The sequence below is a fragment of the Carassius carassius genome, chromosome 7 (assembly GCF_963082965.1).
Source record: "Carassius carassius chromosome 7, fCarCar2.1, whole genome shotgun sequence".
In the NCBI taxonomy this organism is placed as follows: Eukaryota; Metazoa; Chordata; class Actinopteri; order Cypriniformes; family Cyprinidae; genus Carassius; species Carassius carassius.
Window position 1 is genome coordinate 12,727,854 of NC_081761.1, and position 25,111 is coordinate 12,752,964.

Consider the following 25,111-nt stretch of genomic DNA (forward strand, 5'->3'; position numbering starts at 1 on the left):
AAGTGCTTGTGGCAGGAATATATCTAGGTCAATGACAAATAAACCTATCCAAGATAAAAAAAGGGAAATCTTTAAAAAATCTAGTTTAACCATCAAGCAAAACATTTCCCTTACAGCTTGTGTGTGGAGCCCTGCACAACATTTTAAATTAAGAATTTGTTCCTACAACTTATTAATTTGTTCCCTAGTTTTACATAAATCATGGCCATGTTATAGTAATTTGTTCCTCAAGGGAACAAATTAATAAAGTGTGGCCACATTTCATCTAAAATGAAGGAACACATTAATTAAATGTGTCCATGAATTAATATCATGGAAGTGAGTTTGTAATTCATGGCATGCCATGTGTGTGGCTCTGTACATGTTAGTGTACACTTTTATTATAAAACATATTTTTTCAAAGTAAAAAAAAAAGACACCCTCTCGTTCTCTCTATTGTATCATTTTCTGCATGTGTAGGTAGCACTACTGTATATGATTTCATTTGGTCCATTAAAAATTGACTTCTTGTAATTATCAGGTTGCCACAATACATTAAGACTAGTCAAACAATTTATAATATAATAATAATTTATCACCTGACCTACAAAACCCTAAAATTGACAGTAGCAAATCAAAAAAATGCTAAAAACTTAAGCACTTAAATCTGAGAATAACCGATTAAACAAATGACTTGAGCATAGCAATTCAAACAGAAATTTTAAATGATTTATAAACACTTCAATTTATAATAATATTGTTTACATTAAACTTTTGACTTGGATAAGAAACAATACTCCAGATCTGTCTTCCAGATCAATAAATTACACAGAGTATTTACCAAAACAGTGGAAGATCGTGTTTAATTATTTGGGCTTGACCTACTTAATATTAATGAGCTATGCCTTAAACATTTTTGTGACGTCATAACCATTGTACATTCCTCCAAAAACATTTTAACAAGTGAAACCCACACACAAATGTGTCTGGTGCACAGGAGCACACTTCACACCCACCAGTCGATGCCTTTGTGGTAGTTGTTGGTGTTGAAAAACTGCACTTCCTCGAATGTTTTCACACTGGGAAAGTTGCTGGAGATGAAGGGATGCATGATCAGGAAGAGGTAGAGCGCTGTCGTGCCTGGTGAGAGAGAGAGAGAGAGAGAGAGAGAGAGAGAGAGAGAGAGAGAGATGAAGGGAGAAAGGAGGTGGGCAGGAGAGAAAGGAAGAAGGAGGAGAAGTAAATCAACGAGCCCTTCCCTTGCAAATGATGAAATTATATGTGCAGCTGATAGCGCAGGAGAAAAACATTTTAGGCCTGGAGATTCAGCCCACAGACAGAGAAACTAAGAGACATGGGATCAATACACCATTTACCTTATGGATTTTATTTTCTGTGTGAGTTGCGAGTTTGTGATACAGCAGGAAAGAAGATGAGTGCAGAGAGGAGAAGTGTTTAACAAGACAGTGTCTTGACACCAATCAAAATCTTACAGCCCCAAAACAGCGCTCTGTCTTTTCCCTTGTTTTACCTCCCAAGACCTCTGGGGATGTGTCAGTATTGTTCTCCTCTAGAGCTGAACACCCGTGGTTGCACTTTCATCATTTCCAGCAGCACAAGGTGAGATATGAAGCAGGATCAAGGGGAACAGCGAAGCGAGAAGATACACATGCACACACACACACGACTTTGAAGCCTTGCAAAAGGAAAGACGGAGGAATCATGCTCTCGTAACGGAAGAACAGAATTACCTGTTTTCTGAGGCCCGACCACCATGAACTTGGGCAGCCTGTCGCAGGTCTTCTCTTTGGACCAGATGTCCTTATGCCGTTTATCATCACATGGGTTCTGAAGAACAACATTGTAAATGAGATGCGTAAAGTTCTATCAAATTAATACAGGATCTATTAACAGAAGCACAGAGAGTAGACGAGACAAGGTCTGTAAGCTTAACGACTACAATATATGGAAATCATCTTCAGATTTCATATGACAGATATTAATAGATATTCTAGAGGCCTATTCAGATATTATTGGTTTTCAGGACATACTGTGTGTGTTTAAAGTAATTTTTACTGCAGACTTTTGCATGTATCAATTTGCACATGACTAGAAATTTATGTTAAAAACAGAACAATACAAAAATCACCTAAAATCTTTTTTAGTTCAATAACTATTATGTTAACTATACTAGCATTTCTTTAACAACTATATGCTGCATCTTTTCAATATAAAACATAATTAGGATAACCAAGCAAAAATAAGCTAAAATTGTGCAAAACCCCCATAAATTCAAGCGTTGTCCCTGTGAGAAGTTGTAAAGTGCATCTTTTCATTTTCTGGTGGATTTTCATTGGTCTGCATTCACTTGAGACACATGGAGTGCTTGATGTACAACAGTTACAAGGGCTACAGGTCACAAAGAGTGGGCTTTTTATGTCAGTTTGCACAGAATTGCTTTTCCCTGTGATAATTTCTTGAGGACATTTTATGTAAGGTGAAAAAAGGCTGTAATCTTAAAAGTAATCATAAAATAAGCCTCAAATCATTGACTGGTATCCATAGAAATACAATAAGGTTGGGAACTGTTTTTAACTCTTTTGAAAAGAAGTGACTTATGCTCACCATGAATGCATTTATTTCATATTGATTAAATGTTAATGAAAATAGTTATATGGGATAATGGTTCAAAAATAGGATATGGTTCAAAAGACTGACCTGCCATAGTGGGTGTCTCTGTTCTGGGAAGAGTGTGAAGTACTTGTGTGCGAGCTGCAGGGGAGGAAGTGTGTGCAGCCTCAAGTTGGTCCAGCATTTCAGGAAGTTAGCCAGGTTAGTGAACGTATACAAGCCCAAGCGGTCATTCCCATAGTTGGAAAGATGAGTCATAAATATACTGATCTACAGAGGAAGAAAAAGAGAAATTGAGTTTTCATTCATTCATCATCAGTAAACAGCAGCTTCTGTTATTATAACATTACTGCTAATACAATGAAATATGCAGAAGTTAAAGTGATGTTGATCATTTGGTTTGGTGGCAGTCTTTTGATAAAGGCTAAATGTCGCTTGGTAATCGTATACACTGCACTGATTTCCTGCATCTGGCCCTTTATGAGGCGGTTCAGAGCACCCCTGGGGCACATTCAATTACAGCAGGCTGATCAGTGGTCTTTCATGTGAGGTAAGCTCAGTGGATGCGTCCACTTCATGTGGAGTGGAGCTGTAATTCTGATGTAATCCACTAGAGTAAGGTCACTTGCGGACAGTGTCTGTGGAGATTAGGATCAATACAATTAACAAGGGTCTGCGGAGAGAAGAGAAAAGATGAGAGGAGGGAAAGACAGGAGAAAAAAGAAGAGTGGCAAAGTTTTATTGGGTCTCTATGCTTGACTGGTTTAGTAGGTTGCATTGAGAGAGGAGAGGAGAGGAGAGGAGAGGAGAGGAGAGGAGAGGAGAGGAGAGGAGAGGAGAGGAGAGGAGAGGAGAGGAGAGGAGAGGAGAGGAGAGGAGAGGAGAGGAGAGGGAATATGTGGCCTAGTTTAAAACAGACACTCCTGGTAATGCCAGGCAGGGCTGACGCTAAAATTCACCTGACCCGGGACAAAGTTTTTATGGGTGAACCCACACTCGTCCAGGTGCAATGAGTAGTTCTATGAGACAGGGGCCCTTAGGGGCCTCCCTTTGTCACAGGGTCTGGGACAGCATTCCCAGATGTCCCTCCTCAATGACGGCCTCGAAGCTAGGCATCCTTCACTTCTACAATAAAAGCTCATCTAAACCTTAAAGATAGACTAATAGTCGATTTATATATTTTTACTTCTATAGCTATTCTTTTATATCAGACTCTCCCATATCGGTCTTTAAAGAATCGTACCTGATAATGCTATAAAACATTGTGAATTAAACAAGAAAATATTGTGCTCACAAGCAAAACAATGCTGCATGATGCCATTAATAATAACAATAATAATGTATACACTATCGTTTAAAAGTCCGGGGTTAGTACGAATTTTTTTTTAAAGAAATTAATAATTTTACTAAGAGATGATGCATTAAATTGATCAAAAGGAACAATAAAGATATTTCTATTCAACATGGAATCCTTAATTCTTTATCACAGTTTACACAAAAATATTCAGCACAACTGCTTTCAGCACTAAATAAGACAATAAGATGAGATAAAAATAAAGTTAATAAAGGAAAACAATAAGAAATGTTTATTCAGCACCCTTTCATCATATTAAAAAGATTTCTGAAGGATCATATGGCACTGAAGACAGGACCACCACAGAAATAAATGCCATTTTAAAATATATTGAAATAGAAAATTATTGTAAATTGTAATATTTCAGAATATTAGTGTTTTACTGTATTTTTGATAAAAAAAACAATGCAACCTTGCTGAGCATAAGAGAAAATCTTATCATCCCCAAACTTTTCACTGGTAATAAGTACAGTACATTATAATAACAACAACAACAACAGTAATGTGCAATATGAAATAAAATAATGCAAACAATTATTATCACCATATTATTATATACTGTATATAATTCAAATATAATAATAAAGATATTATGTTTTTATCTTTGCAATGATCATTTCATTTTTATTTTGTCAAAAAGGCGAAATGAAAAAACGGTTCTGTATTTTTATCACAAGCAGAAAATCAATTTTAGTAATGGTTGTTAAACAAAAAATAATATTTAATAAGCAAAAGGCAGCAGAAGTCAGTCAGAAGCTGAACAAGCTGTACAGCCAACTAAGCATTCACATGTTTTAGCATAATTTTACCACTTACATCAATTAATTTTCCATATAACTCTTAAATGTATCTAGAAATAAGATCTGCTATATTATATAACTGTTAATTAATTGAAGGTAAAAGAGATTAGAGCACACTGTCTCCTGTAGACTAAAAGTGTTTTATAATCAGGATCTGGTTGGTGCATGTTATGGACTCTGTATCAGGACCTAAGTGCTGCTCCCTCAGAAGGCTGCCGGGGATGTGTTGGAGGCACGGCAATGGCAGCAGGCTTTGATTGATGGATGGGATGCTAGGTGACCGTGAGCAGGGTGGGGAATATTTATGGGATAATGAGACAAGTTTAGCAGCTTCTGTCACACTGGCATGCTTTATGCCGGGCCGGTGTAACACACACACTCTAACGTACACACTCGCAGCTGCCGAATTCAATTTAACCCTCACAGGAAAACGAATGGGACCCGTGACATTAAAAAGATGTCAACCATTATAAAGTATTTTGGTGGGATTGTAGTGAATGTTCGCCTTCACTCCACACACATAAGAACACAGGCTTTTCCCATATGTACAACATCATCTGACCTCTGAACAAGTTCTGCTGTAGCACAAACAGACTGATCAAGATATGATTTATGCTGCGCTTTCAGCAATCAATAAACACACACATAAGCTTTGTAAAATAGACACCAGAAACCAACAACCCCTACACATACACACAGCCATAGGTTGTATGATTCATTTTACCTCGTGCTAGAAGCCAGGGCAAAGTAAGAGAGCAAGCAATAAGAGGGAAAGAGAGTGAGTGAGCAACTAAAAAACAACAACAAAAAAGAATCCTTAAAGGATCTCAGGTCCAAAGGCATCTATCCTGCTTGTCCAACACACACTTGAGAATGCCAGCACTGTGAGGGACCAAGCAGTCAAGGAAGGAGGATCATAGAAATATATTCCAAAAAATATATATTTTACTGAATTAAAAAAAATCATATACAAAGGTTTCAAAAAGGAAACAAAGTCCAAATCATCAAAACAAATGTTTAGGCCTATAAAAGAGATCAACAGAACAAACTAAACTCAAACACTGAGTGCGTGTAAAGACAAACTGAACTGATCTACCAGTTAAACAATAAGGGACACATTTATACAAATGGTCTAGTCCACATTAACACATAAGGGAAGACAAAACCAACAACTTCACTAATACAACAACAAAATCAATACCAAGGTCAGTTAAATAATTGCACTATAATTAAGTGCATAATTTGAACACAAATAATAAATCTAGGGAAAGAACAAACTATTAGGAAAGAAAATACAAACACAAACATTAGAGAACCCCCCCCCCCCCCCCCCCCCCCCCCCCAGTTAATCTGCTGGTTGGTAGCAGACTTAACTAAAATAGCGGTTGAGGCGGCATGCCAGCACTTAATTCACGCGGACCACAACCGGAACTAGCCGAACCATCCGAAGCTCCAGTCATCCACTCCTCAGCAACACAGCAGTAACTTAAACTCAAAGAAAATAATATTAATTGATGTGTGTACTGCACAACACCAACTAAATTGTGTGCACTTCAATCAGTCAGTGATGAACTACAACTCAAATAAATATCTTAATGAAAAATAAACTGTGTTTGAGTCTTATTGCCAAATAAATATATGAACAGAAACTATTGAGAGAATAAAACGAAATACTAAAGAATGTGCAGGATAAATTACAAGAACATATGAATAATAAGTGTTTGTATGCATGTGCGTGTGCAACATTACCGCTCACTGATGTGTGGCTGCATCGGGGCCATCACAAGCACAAGCCACCATTTTAACAGCTAAATTTGGACTACCTATTGAGCATGCACACACACAAACACACACACACACACACACACACACACACACACACACATCGAGAGGATCTAAAGGGTTCCAAACAGATGTTCCTTCTGGAAGAGGTTCAGGACCTGACAGAATTATAAATCACTAGCCTGGAAAAGACATGAAAATTTAACCAGCAAACACAAACACACACACACACACACACGGATGAGAGCCTCCAATTACCACTGCTCATCTTTCACTGTGACGATGAGCATTACAGGCTAGTGTTTCAGAAAGGTAACTTAAAATGGAATATGAAGTTCACACAAGGGGCATAATAACTATAGTTACTGCAATTTGCTTGCATCAGTTGTTCTTAAAGAAATACTTAAGCTTTCTGTAATGAGAAGTTAACTGGATGTTAACATTCATTAATCCAACAAACATCTTGATGTAACTGATGTTTCAAACTTCTTTTATCTCATGCTGACAGTCAGGGGCAGCAAAATTAAATTTCCATAGAATTTAAAGAGGTCATATGATGCGATTTAAATTGTTCCTTTCTCTTTGGAGTGTTACAAGCTCTTGGAACATGAAAAAGATCTGTAAAAAGAGATACTCTTTATCAAAGTTAAGCCTCTGCCACGCCCCCCTAAAACGGCTCATTCAAACACGCCCCCACATGTCTACATCACTATGTGGAACTATTTGCATAATGCCACCAAAATGTTCACGCAAAGAAAGAAGGTGTGGTTTCAGTAACCGCAGTTAGTGTCGAAGCAGCCATGTCAGAGAGATGCAGTGTTTATCTAGGTGAAAACAAAAGCACTTTATTTGGCCTTCTGAGAGTAGATGCATTTAGGAATCTTTAAGATTACCTACAACAGAACAGCAACGCATTTTATGGAACAATAAAATAAAATTTTACGTGAACCCAGGAGAGGAGGTCATTCTGACTTTGCAACTACAATCTGGTGCTTCTGAATCAGCTACTGTAAGTATGTTTTGTTATTAGTGTAAGTATTTTCTATTGACTTTCAAAAGCTGAGCTTTGAGCATCTCGTGTGTGTGTGTGTGTGTGTGTGCACGCATGTACTGTATGTGAGAGAGAGAGAGAGAGACAGGGTCACACAGTGGAGTCAGCTGTTTTAACCATCCAATGCGTCCGTAGCTCGTGTACTGCAAACACATACAAGCTTCATCACTGTCTGTCACGCCACTCTGTTCCCCTTTTGGGCTTGAACTGATGGTAAAACAAAGGAAATGATTAACTGTGTTTACATTTATTCTGAAAGATGAAGCTCGCGATTATGGAAAGGGGCGTTACATTACCGACGATTGCTTGCGGTGTTCGGCGAATCACAATGCACAAGGTCAGTTGGCCAATCAGATCAGACTGCACATGTCAGAAGAAGGGACTTTGTAAAATATGACAGGTTTGAGAGAGACAGGGCATAGAGGACCTACAATAATGTACGGTCAATAAAAACTAAAAAATGCAAAAATATTATTTTTATATATGTATATAACAAATATTAAACAACGGCATCTAAAAATAGTACGTGGCAATAAGTTATAAAATAGTTATAAATAAATTATTAATAATTATATTATTATATTATATAGTTATAAAATTATATCATAATTTTTTAATATAACTCTTATTATATTGATCATTTTATTCTTACCATAACTTCTGGGATAATTACTATTTGGAATTATGTTTCAGTTAAAGCCATATTCATGCTATACAATTTTGGCCATTTATCTGTTTGAGAAAAATTTTCATCCACCAACTGCTGGTTCATTGCCCGCAATAAATATAAGTTTAATGGTAGAACACACAAATACTCAGTAACCAGGCTAAGTTGTAACATAGACAGTAGCTTGTGCCCTTGGAAAATCAAACTAACAAACAAACACAAACCCAGACACAGTCATACATTTCTCTTTAGGCAACAATCAATTTAACTAGAAAAACTAACATTCTTACACGCACGCACGCACGCACGCACACAAATTTCTTCTGCTAGCATATAATACTAAAGGAACAGTTCACCCAAAACTGTTAACTGCTGCAACCAGATCATTGAGTGAGTAAGCTGAACAGGAGAAAATCTTCGCAGTCCAGTACAATTCTTCAAAAATTTTGATTTTGCATTTCATGCATAAAGGTTGGAAAGTTCAGCAATGCAAGAGGGGTAGAATTTTCGTGTTTATATATTCTTATGCTATTCTACAGCTGTTCCATTCACAGCTAAATGTTTTGACATTTAAATATAGATTAAAAAAATAGTGGTGCTGAACAACCATTCTGTTGTTTGTATCATTCTCTAACTTTCCCTATGATAGCATTACTTAACACTCAGAATCACACACACATACACACACCATCAGCTCATTTAACAGGAGAGTCCAGCTGGAAAATTTTGTCCCCAAGCGTTTCTGTCCTTCATGCTGTCTCTCTCTTGCTTAGACACAAACACATATTCCCTCTATCTTTTTCTCTGCTTTGACACCCTTTCATTTCCTGTACAAACTGCTCAGTTCCACTTATAGTCGCTCTCTCAGTGCTGATGTTCTATGACCATCCATTATCAGGATAATTTAAAGTTGACATCAACATACTTAATGATCTCAGCTGAACTTGCTGAGTTGTATTGCTATAAATAAAAATAAAAATAAATCACCCCCATCTTGTTCAAAACTCTAATATTTTTCCTGGGAAAATAGAACATATCTTAAGAATTATTTTCTAATAAATTTACCTAGACAAATGATCTGCCACAGTCTAATTGGCCCTGCTACAGTTTCACAATGAACCCAAAATACATTTAAGCTTCTCATAATAACATAAAAGATAACACTGCATTTTGCATCATAGCTTTGGCAAAGCATTTCAATCAAACTAAAATCAAAACTGTGATATTGGCATAGTGTGCAGATCAAAAACAAAAGGCTGCAATTTAATTAAGTATATAGACTGTTGCACTTTGTATTCCAGCGTGATGCGAGGCATTGTGTTCATTTACACGTGAACAGCTCATGAACTGCTAATTACACATGTATAATTCACTGTAAATTCAGCAGACTCCATCTCCGCATACCCTTTGAGTTTAATGTGCATTATGTGCACAAATATGGTTTATTTTCACATTCACACAGATTTCAAGACTTTTGTGAACTGTTGATTACAACATTTTACTAGATTTCAAATGAAAAGTGTTTCTAAACCTGTTGTCACAGAAACTTAAAAGTCATGTGGTCCATCATGTTATATATATATATTTATATACAGGGATGCACATAAGTGGTCTGCAGGTCTGCATGCGCGACCAAAATAAAAAATGCGTAATATAAATATGTACTGACAGCGCATTTGCGTAACGACATGGTTTACAGCTATTAATGCACAATTATCATTTTAGATCAAAAACTGTACTATATAAGTTTTATTTTCAACCTGAAAGCATAAATCTACCTTTTCAAAGCACAATACAAAACTGTAACATTCATCCACTGACGCTCTTTAATCAGCAGCGCTAAATCCGGAAGCACCACCCGCCAAAATAAAAGCCTGTTGATATAAAGTTTGAATATAATGAAAACGCTTATTTATTTATTTTTAGACACTTTTTTTCCAAAGCGACCTAAAATTGGGGAATAGATAAAGCGATTCTTCTTAAAGAGGCAAACAAAGTAGTAGTAAATATTAGCATTTTGTAAGTTTATTTACTATAAAATAAATGCATTTGTATTTAATGCTAGGACTGTTTTTTTTTTAATAATATTATCACACACTATTATTTAGTTTATTTACTATTATTTAATTAAAAAAAACTAAATAAATTGTAATAATATTATAACTATTATTAATTAATTTTTTATAGTTGCATTTAATGGGTCATGCTATATGCAGTGTGAGGACCAAAACAAATCTCCAGGTTCTCTTATGAGAACCAGGCTGAAAAAATTATGTGCACCCCTGTTTATATATATAGCCTAACACAATGGACCATATATATATTTGATCTGAGAGCTATGGCTAAGGGGAAAATAATATGATACAGGAGTATAATTAAATACATTTAGGTCTGTTCTTTTCTCATTGGATTCAACAGAAAAAGAAGAATAATAATAAAAAAAAAACAGGATACGAGTTTGTTACAACATAATGGTGAGCAAGTAATTGCAGAATGTTCATTTTAGTGTAAAATATTCCTGTAACAAACGCCCCATGCATACTGTCCTGTTTTCTGGGAAGGGCATAAATGAGGGTAAAATGGAGTGTCAAAAACACAATGTTCTCCCCTCTGTAACTGATCTTATGCTCTGTTAACCTCATGCTCCCAAACTCATTCCACACACACACACCTAGTTTCAGGGAGAGGACCTCAATAATGAATGGGCAGATAAATGAGTTTCCCTTAAAGCCCTCTGGACAGAAAGACAAAGAGAGCTCAAGGCACGGTGGACACTTTTTCCTTTTTCAATCAATGTTGTACCAATGTTTTTTCAATGTAATAACATCACTGCCATGAAATTTTTAATCAATGCTGATACAGAAGAGAAGAGAAGAGAAGAGAAGAGAAGAGAAGAGAAGAGAAGAGAAGAGAAGAGAAGAGAAGAGAAGAGAAGAGAATGATGTATGTCATTAATAAGTAGAACTCTGTATTCATGTTAACAGTGATTCATTTTTACACACAAGAATGTGGCTGTGATGAATAAATCAGAGAGCCTACGGTCAGATTAATGAATGTATGTGATGGGTTTGAGTTTAACGTAGAAAGACAGATGTGTGGTCATGTTACTGGTAATGCGCTTCTACAGAGCACTTTTAAGCTCAATAATAGTTTGGTTTGGGTGCCTATTGTAGAATTGGTATTCAAATAAAATCCACAAAGGAATCTAATTGTCTGCTTTATCTTTCATTCGGTGTGATGTTCTGATTGAATTAGAAAATCGAATTACTAGAGATTGAAGACTCATGTTTAATTCACTAGGGGTGGAGTCCAGACTCTAAAGCCACACCCACAATAACACAACATGAATAATCATGAATTAATATTAATAATAACTAATAATAAATACAATTAAATGCAGAAACTGTTCCACACTATGAAGAAAAATAATATTCTCAATATCTTTTTCTCATTGATTCCTCTTTTTTTTTCCGACAACCACAAACACTTAACACACTATTACCACACTATCACACACTGTTGGATTTGGCAAGGTAAGTGTGAAGTGAACAATCTCATTCCACACACACTGACAACAATATACTACATCTTCACACCTCCATAGCTCCTTATGTTCATTTCACCCGCTCTCTCTGTGGGTTGTTTATTATTGCTGGTATAAAGCAGATGATCAGGATCTGTGCAAACATGAGAACACACACAATCTCTGATTACATTCAGCTGGTTTTTCAGGTCAGTGCTGTACCATGGGAATGAATCAACCCTTCCTAATGGCCAGAGGAGCCAACGGAGAAGATTCACTCTGATGCTTTCTTCATACAAACAAACACACTGACTCTTAAACATTAACTTTTCATACCTTATACACATAAAGACGGCACAGGATGTTAGTGCAAGAAGTTCACAGTACATACAGTACTTTATCTATTCGTCAGCCCATTTACAGTATCCATTAATGCATCACAATGGTTCTTCAGGATTTTAGACATTAGACAACCAGTGTTATTTCAGTAGTATTTATAAATGATTATAGTATTTATTGATTTTTAAAAATCTTTATATATATATATATATATATATATATATATATATATATATAGCTTTTCCAGTTTAAGTGTTAGTAAGTTTTGTACTTCAGCTTATTTCAGTTAGTTAACAATACACATTTTTTGTTTACGTTTGTCATTTATTTTTAATTTCACTTACCAATAATGATTTGTAATAGAACAGCACAGCAACAAAACAAACATAATCCAGGCAGATTTGGGCCAAACGTGACCTTTGACATGCACAACAAAATACATGGGAAGCATTCTTTCTCTTTCAAAATTTAATATCCTCTTTTTTCTATGTAAACTATATGGTTAGATGCATTATAATTTCTTTGCTGCAGTTCATGACCCTATCAGGATAGACCTGTGACTCAATTCTGGGTCGCAAGCTACTAGTTCAGAAGAACTGAATTAACGTAGAAAGAAACACAGCGCACATACACGTCACACACATGTACACCCACACTCTTGTTTTTCATTTCGCTGCTGATTCAAGCAGAGCAGGGTTTCAACATAAGAACAGTGATTCTTGCTGAGAGAACAAATCTATAAGCAACACTAACATGGAAACTCAGAGAGGGAGAGAGAGGAGGGGGCATGAGGACAGAATAAGACAGAGAAAAACAATAGAACAGGCTGATAGAATGAAATGAGCCGAGACGACAGGGAGTAGCAGTGTGTGTGTATGTCTTGTGTGTTTTACACTCACAGGGTTGAGAAGGACGGTCAGAAAAAGCTCTCCTCCTCGTATGCTTTTGTCCAGTTCTTTAGGGCTTCCCGGATACTCTTTATAGAAGATGGTGTGTGTGAATAAACCACATGTCTGACGGGGCAGCACCTGCTCACACACACACACACACACACACACACACACACACACACACACACACACACACACACACACACACACACACACACACACACACACACACAGAGTTTAAGGCTACAAAGATTTGCAGTCAATACAGTGCAAACCAAATTATGAATTTTTTAATGGTGTATTAATTAATCTCTCTGTTTTTTATCATCTAATACTGCCAATTTGAGTTCTACACATGACATTTTATTAGGCCTCATGTCTATGTATCTGTATTCAAGTGTTGCGAGGAAACAATTTCATATATATTCATCCATTCACTTTCTGTCTAAATCACTCAAAGAAAACAGAATCATTTCTCAGTGGGAAAAAGCTGAATCCTTCAATAAAATATGTGGCAAACAGGCAAAGACTGACAAGAAGAAAAGAGAAAGAGAATAAAAAATATACACTGACTCAATTTGACAAAATGACTGTTTGGCAACAACAGAAAAACTGCTGTCTCCTTTTCTAGTTCACGACCAGGCACAGTAAAGCACTTTACATATGTGTATTTTGACAAAACAACTGCTCTTTGCGATATAATTACAAAAAGAATGTGACTGAGGCTTTCAGGTTTCAATACACAAATGTATCATTAAAGTAGTTCAATGTTCAGTATATTCTAAATGTTCTGAAATAGCTTTATGTGAGCAATTTGAAATGTAATTCATCATTCACTACAAAAATTCACTAGAAATCTAGACTGCTTTTTTGCTTGAAATTTGCTAAGTTGTCATACAGTATTGAAGTAAGAAAAATAATACAGTTCGGAACAGCATGAAGGTCACTAAATATAAAGGTTTTAATTTTTTATTAATTTTACTATTATAACTTTTCCCCTTAAAGCAATGAGATTAAATGGAAAGGAGATTTTTCTTAGCATTTTCACATTTCTTTAACATTTCTTATCAGATTCTTCCAAGAACTAATTAACTTATATCAGCCAATTTAAAGCAGCACAACATTTTTGAACATTGAAAATAATAAGAATTTTTTCTTGAGAACAAGAAAATTAGACTGATTATGTGACACAGAAGACTGGAGTAATACGCTGCTTAAAATTCAGCTATGCCATCTCACACACACACACACACACACACACACACACAAACACACACACACACACACATATATATATATATATACAGTATATATATATATATATATATATATATATATATATATATATATATATATATATAAAATTATATAAAATGTTTATTTTTAATTGAAATTACATTAGATAAGAGAATTTAAAAAAAATTTTTTTCCTACAAATATATATATATATATAATTATATAAAATGTATATTTTTAATTGAAATTACATTTGATAAGAGACTTTCAAAAACATTTTTTTTTGTCCTACAAACTCCCGGCTCTCGAACAGTATATTGTATGTCTGACAAATTGTACTTGTACTTCCTCTGACAAGAAAGTTGAGAGATGCTGGTACATTTATAAGAACCAACCAGAGTCAATTTCTCAACACACCATAACAGTGTGTAAATATCAGAGAGGCAGCTAGACTCCTACAACAAACTGCTAAAAAAGCTAAATCTATTACATTAACACACCCACAAACACACTGGGCTCTAATGCACTGATAAGAGCTTTCATCGCCCATATGCTTGTTTTCGGACTGTTTGATTGACCTGGAACAGATCTTTGGGACTCTCTCCAATCTTTCCATTTAACTTAAACTTAATTGCTTTTCTCACTTTAACATCTCTCTCTGTGTATTATTGTGCGGCACGCATGTTCCACTATACGTGTGCTGTTGCTGAAACTATGCGCACACACTTGACGGGCAGAGAACAATTGTATTGCACACATGTAGTCTTGATTTAATATTTTAATCTACTCCATCTTCTAAAATTCAATTCCAGTGCAAACACACTAAACTGTCTGTCCCACCAGCATGGCTGAAGAATTTATTAAACTCTATTCAAGTGCTCTGTCCTTACTGTATGCTTTTCTGCCAACCACATTTCCTGCCATTTCTTTTCATTGAATATAACTTGCCCTGTCAGTATATTATTGTGGTGGTTTGTGAAAGAAGCAGTTAGTTCTATGGCACGCTGTCGACTTGCTGTATTGCAGAGCCAGATCAGACTGTAACACCCTGATATGCTTCATAGACCCATGGATCCACACTCATCAGTATACAGTGCTCTGGTTCTCTGGTCTGAGAACTGTCATGCTTGCACCGAGGAGGCCAGTAGTTAGGCCACAGGTGTCCGAACAATTGACCTAAAACCTGTTTTGGTGCATCTGTTAAATAAAAAAAGCCAGAGATTTGGGCTTACAAACACCTGCTGCAAAAAATCTGCCTTTGGCTAAATTCAGAACGCTCATAAAAAGAAATGATGATGACAGCTAAATTGCATGCAAAAAAATCTTATCCGAGCTAGGTCTGCCAGCGTTTGTTCTTTTGTATTGTGAATGAGGAAAAAGTGACACATTTCTAATTCACTAGAAAGAAGAAAGAAAGACATTTTATAGTGGGCTGGTGCTCTAACAAAGACAAGACACAAGTATTCATAAGAACTAGGAATGCACCAATACAACTTTTTTTTCAAAAGGATTCCAATACCGATACCGATACTTTACATTTTGGTACTTGTCGATACGGATACCAATACCTGTATTTTCACAGCATTTGTCATTTTTTACAAATGTTGGCTACAGAAATACAATATAATATTGTATTGTACAAACTTTTGTTACTTTCAATGTTAATTTTAATGGTGCATTAACTGTACGCGGACCCTCGCATAAAAATAAAAACCATCATTTTAAAGCAAGCTAAACACGCTAGTGAAATTGATTGCACTGTGTTTCAAAAACTCGTTTTCTTAATCAGTAATAGTTTTTTTTTTCATTAAAATATCTGAACATCTTAAAATAATCGAATTCACTAAAATTGCATTTTTTTTTTTTTTTTTCATTTTGAAATTATCCTGCAGATGCTCATTTTAACAGGCTTTTATTCAACTAGGTGATTACAGCATATTGAATAATATACATAACCGGAAGAATCGATACACTGCTTTGATGTGCACTTCCGGTAATCAATTCCGCTGTGATAAAGGTCCATTGGGTAAGAAATAAAATGACTTAATTAAAGATATTGTTATATAAATTTAAGTACTATAACAAAATTAAAGGCCCTACTTCTACATTTATCTTGATTCAAGCAAATGGAAAATACATTTAAAAAAAAAACCTTTATGACCTTATTTATTTAGTGGTACTCAAAACAGATATCACTCAGAATGGCAAAAAAAGAAAAGAAAAAAAGGTCTCCAACATTCTACTTAACATTTACATTTGTGTTCCACAGAAGAAGTCATCTGTATGGAGCCAAAAGAGTCTCAATAAAGATAAATGCACACACTACATTCACATATGCACACATAGGATTCATACATGCACACACATAATTCATAAATACACACACAGGATACACAAATGCGCACAGAAGATTCACAAATGCATACAAAATTCAGAAATGCACACAAAATTCAGAAATACACACACAATTCAGAAATGCAAACAACATTTACAAATGCGCTCAAGATTCACAAATGCACAGGACAAGATTCAGAAATGTATTTCTGATGCACACACATTTGTGTGTGAATTTTGAGACTCCCCTGACTTGGCTCAACACACAAATGCCTTTTTTTAAACAGGGAATGATCTGCAACCAATCAGATATCTCCCTTGTCTTAGCCAATCACAAGAATGCACCCCACGTGGGGGATTGTTTACTTATAAGCCAATCAGCAAACAACTCACTTTCCTCACGCAGCGAACGACTCACTTTCCTCAGCGAACGATTCACTTTTCTCATGCAGCGAACGACTCACTTTCCTCAGCGAACGACTCACTTTCCTCAGCAAACGATTCACTTTCCTCACGCAGCGAACGACTCACTTTCCTCAGTGAACGACTCACTTACCTCACGCAGCCGGCGACCCACTTTGCGCAGCAGGAGACTCACTTTCCGCAGCCGGAGAGTCACTTTCCTCTCGCAGCGAACGACTCACTTTCCTCACGCAGCGAACGATTCACTTTCCTCACGAGTCATGCAGCGAACGACTCACCTTCCTCTCGCAGCGAACGATTCACTTTCCTCACGAGTCACGCAGCGAACGACTCACTTTCCTCTCGAAGCAAACGATTCACTTTCCTCACGAGTCACGCAGCGAACGACTCACTTTCCTCACGCAGAGAGCAACTCACTTTCCTCAGCGAACGATTCACTTTCCTCACGCAGCGATCAACTCACTTTCCTAAACGAACGACTCACTTTCCTCACGCAGCCGGAGACCCACTTTTCGCAGTCGGAGAGTCACTTTCCTCTAGCAGCGGACCACTGACTCTCTCTTCATGTAGGGACCGAATATTATAATTTAAAGTGACTCGTATATATCATCCAAAAGAATATTTAGGTGTAAAAAGGTGTAAAAAAATTTGTTACTTTCATTAAAATATTTCAATAAAATGAAATAATTGCCTATTGCAAATTTATGAATCCATGGTTAACTTTTTTTCTGCAGTCACTGGGCTATATGTATTGAGACATTTTTAAATTTATATTTTGTAAAAAATAATAAAAAATAAACCTGAATTGTAATCTAAACATCTGTATTTTCATACAATTTTATAAATAAGTAGGCTATTATATGCCGCACCACAGGCATATCCCGCTGTGTGAATGCGTTCATGTGATTGGCTTATAAGTAAACAATCCCCCAGGTGGATTGCGTTCTTGTGATTGGCTAAAAGAAGGGAGATATCTGATTGGTTGCAGATCATTCCCTGTTTAAAAAAATGCATTTGTGTGTCGAGCCAAGTCAGGGGAGTCTCAAAATTCACACACAAATGCAGTGAAGTTCACAGACCGCAAGCAGTTTGTAAATCAAGATATATGTGTGTGTGCATCAGAAATACATTTCTGAATCTTGTCCTGTGCATTTGTGAATCATGAGAGCATTTGTAAATGTTGTTTGCATTTCTGAATTGTGTGTGTATTTTTGAATTTTGTGTGCATTTCTGAATTTTGTATGTATTTGTGAATCTTCTGTGCTTTTTAAATTTTGTGTGTGCATTTGTAAATTTTGTGTGTGCATTTGTGTATCCTGTGTTTGTATTTATGAATCATGTGTGTGCATGTATGAATCCTGTGTGTGCATATGTGAATGTAGTGTGTGCATTTATCTTTATTGAGACTCTTTTGGCTCCATACATCTGAGTTTGAACGTTACATGAAGTTGAGTAAATTATGTCAGAACTTTCATTTCAGGGTGAGCTATAACTTTAAATGAAATCTTCAGATAACTATAGAGCCTTTAACCAGAAATGAGGGACAGAGACAGCGAAAGTTATTTAAAAAAATTATTCAAAGCTGCGGTTGGGGACATCTAGTCTAGATCTCTGTGTGTGTGTGTACCACTAATATATTTGGCTGTGGTGAATGTACTGTGGGGTATTTCATCTGAGTCCCAGTGCATCATCATTAATTCTTTTGGAGTGTATATGTGTTTCATTGATTCAATATGCTAAATGTTGCTTGTATTTTGTATTTTGTATCTTGTATCAGTCTCTTGCAGGAAATTCTCATTGCTTTTTCACAACACTACCTGTGTAGCAACCAGTGGCAGTTTGCAAATCTATACAGCCTCCTGCAAAGCATGAGATGGGTCTTGTCCATAATCACTGATGTTATGTATGTTAAGTAAGTTTGTTATTGACAGCTTAGCTTGCAAGCATAGCACTAACGGGTTAAGAAAAGTTCCCTATCTGTCTGTCACTACGAGTCATGTCGAATGACATAAGGGGTCTTAAGCTTGGGAGGCCAGTCATCTCTGAGTTAACCCTCTGGAGTCTAAGGGTATTTTTGGGGCCTGGAGAAGTTTTGTCATGCCCTGACATTTGTGCTTTTTTCAGTTTCTTATACACATCTAAATGGCTAAAGTCTAATCTCACTGTAATCAGCACATACTGGGCTATAATAATATGTGAGCAGCATGTATGTACATGATTGTGTTTTTGAGAAAAAAAAATGTTATGCGTGGTTAGTGAAAAACTAAAAATGTAAAATCACTTGAGAACTGGAGCTTGTAGCCTGGAATTTTTCTTTCTAAATTATGTGAAAATCATCTTGTTTACTCACTTACAGAAAACAATATATTGATTTAAATTTTCTGAGACAGATTTTGTTAGTAAAAGTCCTATGCAAATAGGCGTCAACTATCATGAATATCATTGTGATTTACACCTGAGAAGACAAAGGCCTGCATAATGAGCTGCATAATGAGCCTTTCAGTCAGCTGTGTGTCACTGAGAGGGAGGAGTTACAAGAAAAAGAATGTGAGGACAAAATAAATCTATATAATTTTATGTTTGTAGTTTATTTAAAATATATTTAATTATCCCACAACATAATTTAATATCCACTTGCGAGTGCAATTAAACATTTTATTAGGAACAATCAAAGCTGACTTTCAAACAGATTTTTTTGCATCATTACTCCAGTCACACAATCCTTCAGAAATCCTTTTAACAATCTTATTTTCTACAAAAAAAAATTATTGTTATTATTATTATTATTAATGTTGAATATGTTTTCTTTTTTTAGGGCTGATAAATTGAAAGAACAGCATTGTTTGTTACATTCGTTACAGTTACATTTATTCAAGCTTTTAAATGGTATAGTATTGTATATTGTTATTGAAACTTCATAATATTTCACTTGATTATACATTTAGTCAGGAATTATAGTTTGGAAAAAGTCTTTGGAAAAAGTCTAACTAGTAAAATGTTTACACGTTATGTGAAAACTAGTACAAGTATATAAATAAATAAAAAGAGGCTTACTCATGTTTATGATCTCTGCTGAATAAAGTGCTTTATTCTTTTTTTTCTGAGGAAATCCAAATCTCAAATCCTCAACCACATCACATCTTTTCGGAGTGAATTATGTCTTATTCCTCTCATCGCAAAGCAAACAGTAAAACAAAAAAAACTTGAAGAACAATCTCGCTGCGTTGTCTTCAATTGTGTGGGCGTATTCAAGCTGCGCGCTTCAGTGAAACATTAGAATCTGAATAGAGCATTCAGCGCGGGGGCATGGTCACATTAGAAGATAATGAAGGGAGACGTGAAAAACGGACATCGCGTTGTTTTCATATGGATTACCTTATCACAGAATATCTGTTTTCTAAATGAAGATCAGCGCAGACAAAGGCTGCAGACAGCACACCTTGTTTGTTATCTTTATTTTATAAGTGCACAAAGTTCTGTTGTTATTACCTCTGTATACAAAAAAAGTAAACCCTTTACAGATTCGATTGATGTATTGCTGTACGATCTGTACGATCAAAACTGAAAGTGTAATTTAAGTTCTTTTCGGGGTTATCAGGAGAAAATGACTCATAACGCGTAGAAACGTTAATCGACTTCAGAGGGTTAAAGAGAAAATGCCAATGAAAATTGGTTAGTGGATTTTGCATTTGGTTCAAACCCTGTGCCTGTGGGTATATAAGGCGACAGCACGCATCCACTTATTAGATTTTTGCTTCGGAGCTGAGTAGTTGATGTTCAATATTCACTACAAAGCCATTCATCTTTGTGTTCGAAGGGCTGTTCCTGGATGGTATTTTGGCGCATTATCAGCGATTACCCTGGGCGCTTCAACTAAAAGAGCAGTTTCCTCTAAAAGAGCAAATCATGGATGAGTTTCGTCCGTGTCCTTCTGGATGTGGTTGTTTCCTTTCCTCTGTCAACGGCCACGATCACTGTCTCCAGTGTCTGGGCCTCTAGCACGCTGAAGCGGTGCTTATGGATGAGTTATGCATCTTTTGTGGGTGTATGACCATGGCAGGGCTGCGATATCATCTCTCTTTCCTTAAGGTGAGTGCAGCAGACCCCTCTGTCACTACCCATCACAGATTCTCTGCCATGAGCACAGTACCGCTGGCTAGTGCTCTGGGAGATCTGAGGGTGACTGTGAGAGCTTCTACACTGGGCAGCCAGGGGGTATGTTGACATTTGCACTTGTGCCTGCAAAACACAGCCACTTGGAGGAATCGTCCGTATCTCCTGTCCAAAGCATGTAAGCTGTCGGTAGCTCTCGCTGCCAAAGCTTACAGTGCCGCGGGCCAAGCTGCTGTTGCCTTCGATCTATCTTGAACCTGCAAGTCTTGAATTGGGCCTTTCACAAGCTCACGTTCAAGATGTTGAAGCAGAAACGTATTATCAGAGTGGGGCTTCAGGTCAAGTGAGAGAAGAGCAAACTCTTCCCTGCGCAGAGAATCTTGTATCTCGGTATGGAGTTAGACTCGGTAAGTATGACGGCATGTCTCACCAACGAATGTGCCCAGTCAGTGCTGAACTGCCTGAGTTCCTTCAGAGGCAGGACAGTGGTCCCACTGAAACAACCTAGGGCATATGACATCCGCAGCCACAGTAAAGCCACTCAGATTGCTTCATACGAGGCCACTTGAGACAGGGTTATGCTTTGAAGTGGAGTCTGTTCACAAATTGGTGGTGTTCTGGCCGAGAAGATCGCCGGAGATGCTCGGACAGACTCGTGCTTTCTTTCCTACAAAAAAGGTTGGCGTGTAGGCTGTCACCCTCCACCTTGAAAGTGTATGTTGCTGCTATCAAAGGACGTGGCTGGTCCCTGGAAAGGGATGACATGATCGATAGGTTCCTGAAGGGTGCCAGAGGGTTGAATCCTCCTAGGACACCCCTAATACCTTCCTGGGATCTCTCTGTTGTCCCGGCTGGACTCAAGAGGGGTCCATTTGAGCTGCCTGATTCAGTTGAGCTGAAGTTCCTGTCTCTTAAGGCAGCGCTCCTGATCATGCTCACTTCTATAAAGAGGGTCAGGGACCTCCAAGCATTTTTGGTAAGTGACGAGTTCCTTGTGTTTGGCTCTCACATTGTCCTGAGACCCTAGCCTAGATGCGTGCCCAAGGTTCCCACCACTCCCTTCCGTGATCAGTTGGTGAACCTGCAAGTGCTGCCCCCGGAGAAGGCACATTCAGCCTTGGCGTTGCTTTGTCCCGTAAGAGTGCTATGCATATATGTGGACTGCACCCAGCGCTTCAGAAGCTCTTAGCTGCTCCTTGTCTGCTTTGGAATTCAGCAGAAAGGGAAGGCTGTCTCCAAGCAGAGGTTGGCCCACTGGATAGTGGATGCCATCTCCTTGGCATACCAGTCCCTAGGCGACCCCCGGGGGGTAAGAGTCCACTCCATTTGGAGTTTTGCCTCCACCTGGGCGCTGGCGCATGGTGCCTCTCTGGCAGACATCTGTCTAGCTGTGGGCTGGATGACACCTAACAGCTTCGCAAGATTTTACAACCTTCTTGCAGAGCTGGTTCTTCCAGTGTGTTGGGTAACAGGTAAGGGGCTGAAAGGACTGGCTTATTGTCACGCTTGCTGCACCATTCCCCCTCACACGGGGATGCGAGCACCTTTCTTCTCCCAGTAGAGTTCCCCGGTTGGCGAACCTTGGTCGAGCATTCTCTATCACCATCGGCAGTCAGACTTGGCAAAGTAGTCTGACGCCAGGCCCAGTACTGGTGTTAGAATGCTGAGTTTCGGTCAGCCCCTGTACTGGAATAGATGTACATATGACTTGATTCCCTACGGGTAATCCCATATTTATATTCTTCCATGGTAAGGTGTCCCTCTCTGTAAACTCATGTCTTAACTTGACAAACCCACTCTGTCAGTCTCTTCTAGCAGACGTTCCATCCCTACTCTAATGTAGGACCTGCCTCAGAGACCCATTCCAAATGTAGTACTGCCCCCGGGGTCAGTTCATATCAGTATCTCCACATTTCACCTCCATATGGTGGGGATGTGGTCTCGGTAGAGACTTTAAGGCTTGCTTACCCATTGTTCTACCAGTCTGAAAGAACAAATAGGAAAGGTTTGAAGCAATCTTTCACTGAAGATGAATGAGTGGATGCACTCATTTGCGTTTTCTCTTTAACTCAGAGATGATTGGCTTACCAAATGAGACCCGCTACATTTTTAATCAGGATTTGAGGAAGGATCATGTACGACACTGCCTGTGGATGAAATCAAATATTAAACTATTACACTTTCCAATATTAATATTCTGTGATATTGACCTTTCGAGTGTGCGATTGTTTCCTGCAATTTTGATCCCAGAGAAATAGTATTTTATTCAACATAAAAAAAAACGATGACGAACTTTTTTTGTCATATGCATACGCAACATTTCTGTGTTGTGCAATGATGTGTCCTCTGTATGTTGCGCCGTACCATGATGTCGTTATGAATGAATCCCTTGCGGTGGCGTGCAGGTTTGAGGTGTGGGTATTCCTCAGTACTGGTAACTCGTATCCCCCATGCTTTCTTCCAAGCCTCATACAGCTGAATATGGACTGGATATACACCAGAATGATGAGGGGCCACGGCATATCCCAGATCTACTGGAATACCATGCTCCTGTAAGGAGAAATACACAGAAATAAATATACTTTATAGCAAATTACGCCAATTACTATTAAAAAGAAATAATAATATTGTTAATGTGTATAAAAATGTCTAAGTCATAACATAATAACCTAATTTCATATATTTAATTAAATAACAAAAAATAAATATTAAATTCTTACTATGCTTCCACTATTCGAGCTCGCTGATTGGTTTAAGAATAAACCACCAATTTATCTTAGATATTTTTGTTGCATATGCTACAAAACAACAAATTCAAACATGCATAAATGGCTGTCAACAGGGTCAACATAAATGGCTGTCAACATGTTCCCTCCTGACTGTTTGCTCTGCCTGGATCTGGTTTTCCCGTTTTGCTGAGCGGTGCCAGCCCGAGTTATTTTCTGTTAATTTCCAGTCCATTCTAGGGCTGTGTGATTAATCGAAATCGTAATAAAATCAGGATTTGAGCGTGCGCGATTTCTAAATCGCTTTATAGCATGATTTTCCGCGGCCCTGACCTCCCGCAGTATGCTATCCGATCCAATCAGAATGCAACGTGCCTAGCGCGAGAACAGAACAGACTGGGCATATGCCTAACTCCAGGTTCACACATTATCTGTGATGCGCCTTATCGTGATTAAAATCAAAATTGCAAAATTGATCATAGAATTTTTTTTTTTTTTTTGTCTATATCGCACAGCCCTAGTTCATTCAATAAAGACAGTTAACAATCTAGCTTCTGAGTACTAAGTTATTAACCCAACAATAGCGGGGTCAGTTAATTTTTTTGCAGTGGGCCGCGCAAACATATGTGTTTGGTTGTTTGGGATCAGAACCATTTTGTATGTTTTTTAAAGGAGTTTCTTATGCTTTTCAAGGCTGCATTTATTTGATCAAAAATACAGGGAAAAAAATATTGTTAGAATAATATTACGTTGTAAAATAATTTTTTTCTATTTTAATATAGATTAAAATCTAATTTATTCCTGTGATGCAAAGCTGAATTTTCAGCATTATTACTCCACTCTTCAGTGTCACATGATCCTTCAGAAATCATTCTAATATGCTGATTTATTATCAGTTCTGGAAACTGTTGTGCTGCTTAATATTTTTTTGGAACCTGTGATAGTTTTTTTCAGGATTATTTGATTAATAAAAAGTTAAAAACAAGAGCATTTATTTAAAATAGAGATATTTTCTAACAACACAACCGTTCAAAAGTTTGGGGTCAATACATTTTTATATTCTTTCTTTTTGTTTTTTAAGAAATTCCAACTTTTATTCAGCAAGGATGTGTTAAATTGATAAGAAGTGATAGCAAAGATTTATATTGTTAGAAAAGATTTGTATTTTGAATAAATGCTTTTCTTTTTAAATTTTTATTGATCATAGAATCCTGAAAAAAGTATTCCAGTTTTCAAAAAAATATTTTGCTGCCTAACTGTTGC

The 25,111-nt window shown here is 37.1% G+C and overlaps 1 protein-coding gene across 3 annotated transcripts in view; it reads right to left on the minus strand.

Moving 5' to 3' along the window:
- ndst3 (N-deacetylase/N-sulfotransferase (heparan glucosaminyl) 3) overlaps positions 1-25,111 on the minus strand; it is a 78,766-nt gene that overhangs the window by 12,733 nt on the left and 40,922 nt on the right. For all 3 annotated transcript variants that reach the window (XM_059553903.1, XM_059553902.1, XM_059553901.1), the window contains exons 5-9: positions 23,487-23,672; positions 13,026-13,154; positions 2,698-2,880; positions 1,731-1,827; positions 996-1,119 (exon numbers count right to left, since the gene is read on the minus strand). In XM_059553903.1, coding sequence (XP_059409886.1) covers positions 996-1,119; positions 1,731-1,827; positions 2,698-2,880; positions 13,026-13,154; positions 23,487-23,672 — 719 coding nt within the window. The remainder of the gene's footprint in view (positions 1-995; positions 1,120-1,730; positions 1,828-2,697; positions 2,881-13,025; positions 13,155-23,486; positions 23,673-25,111) is intronic.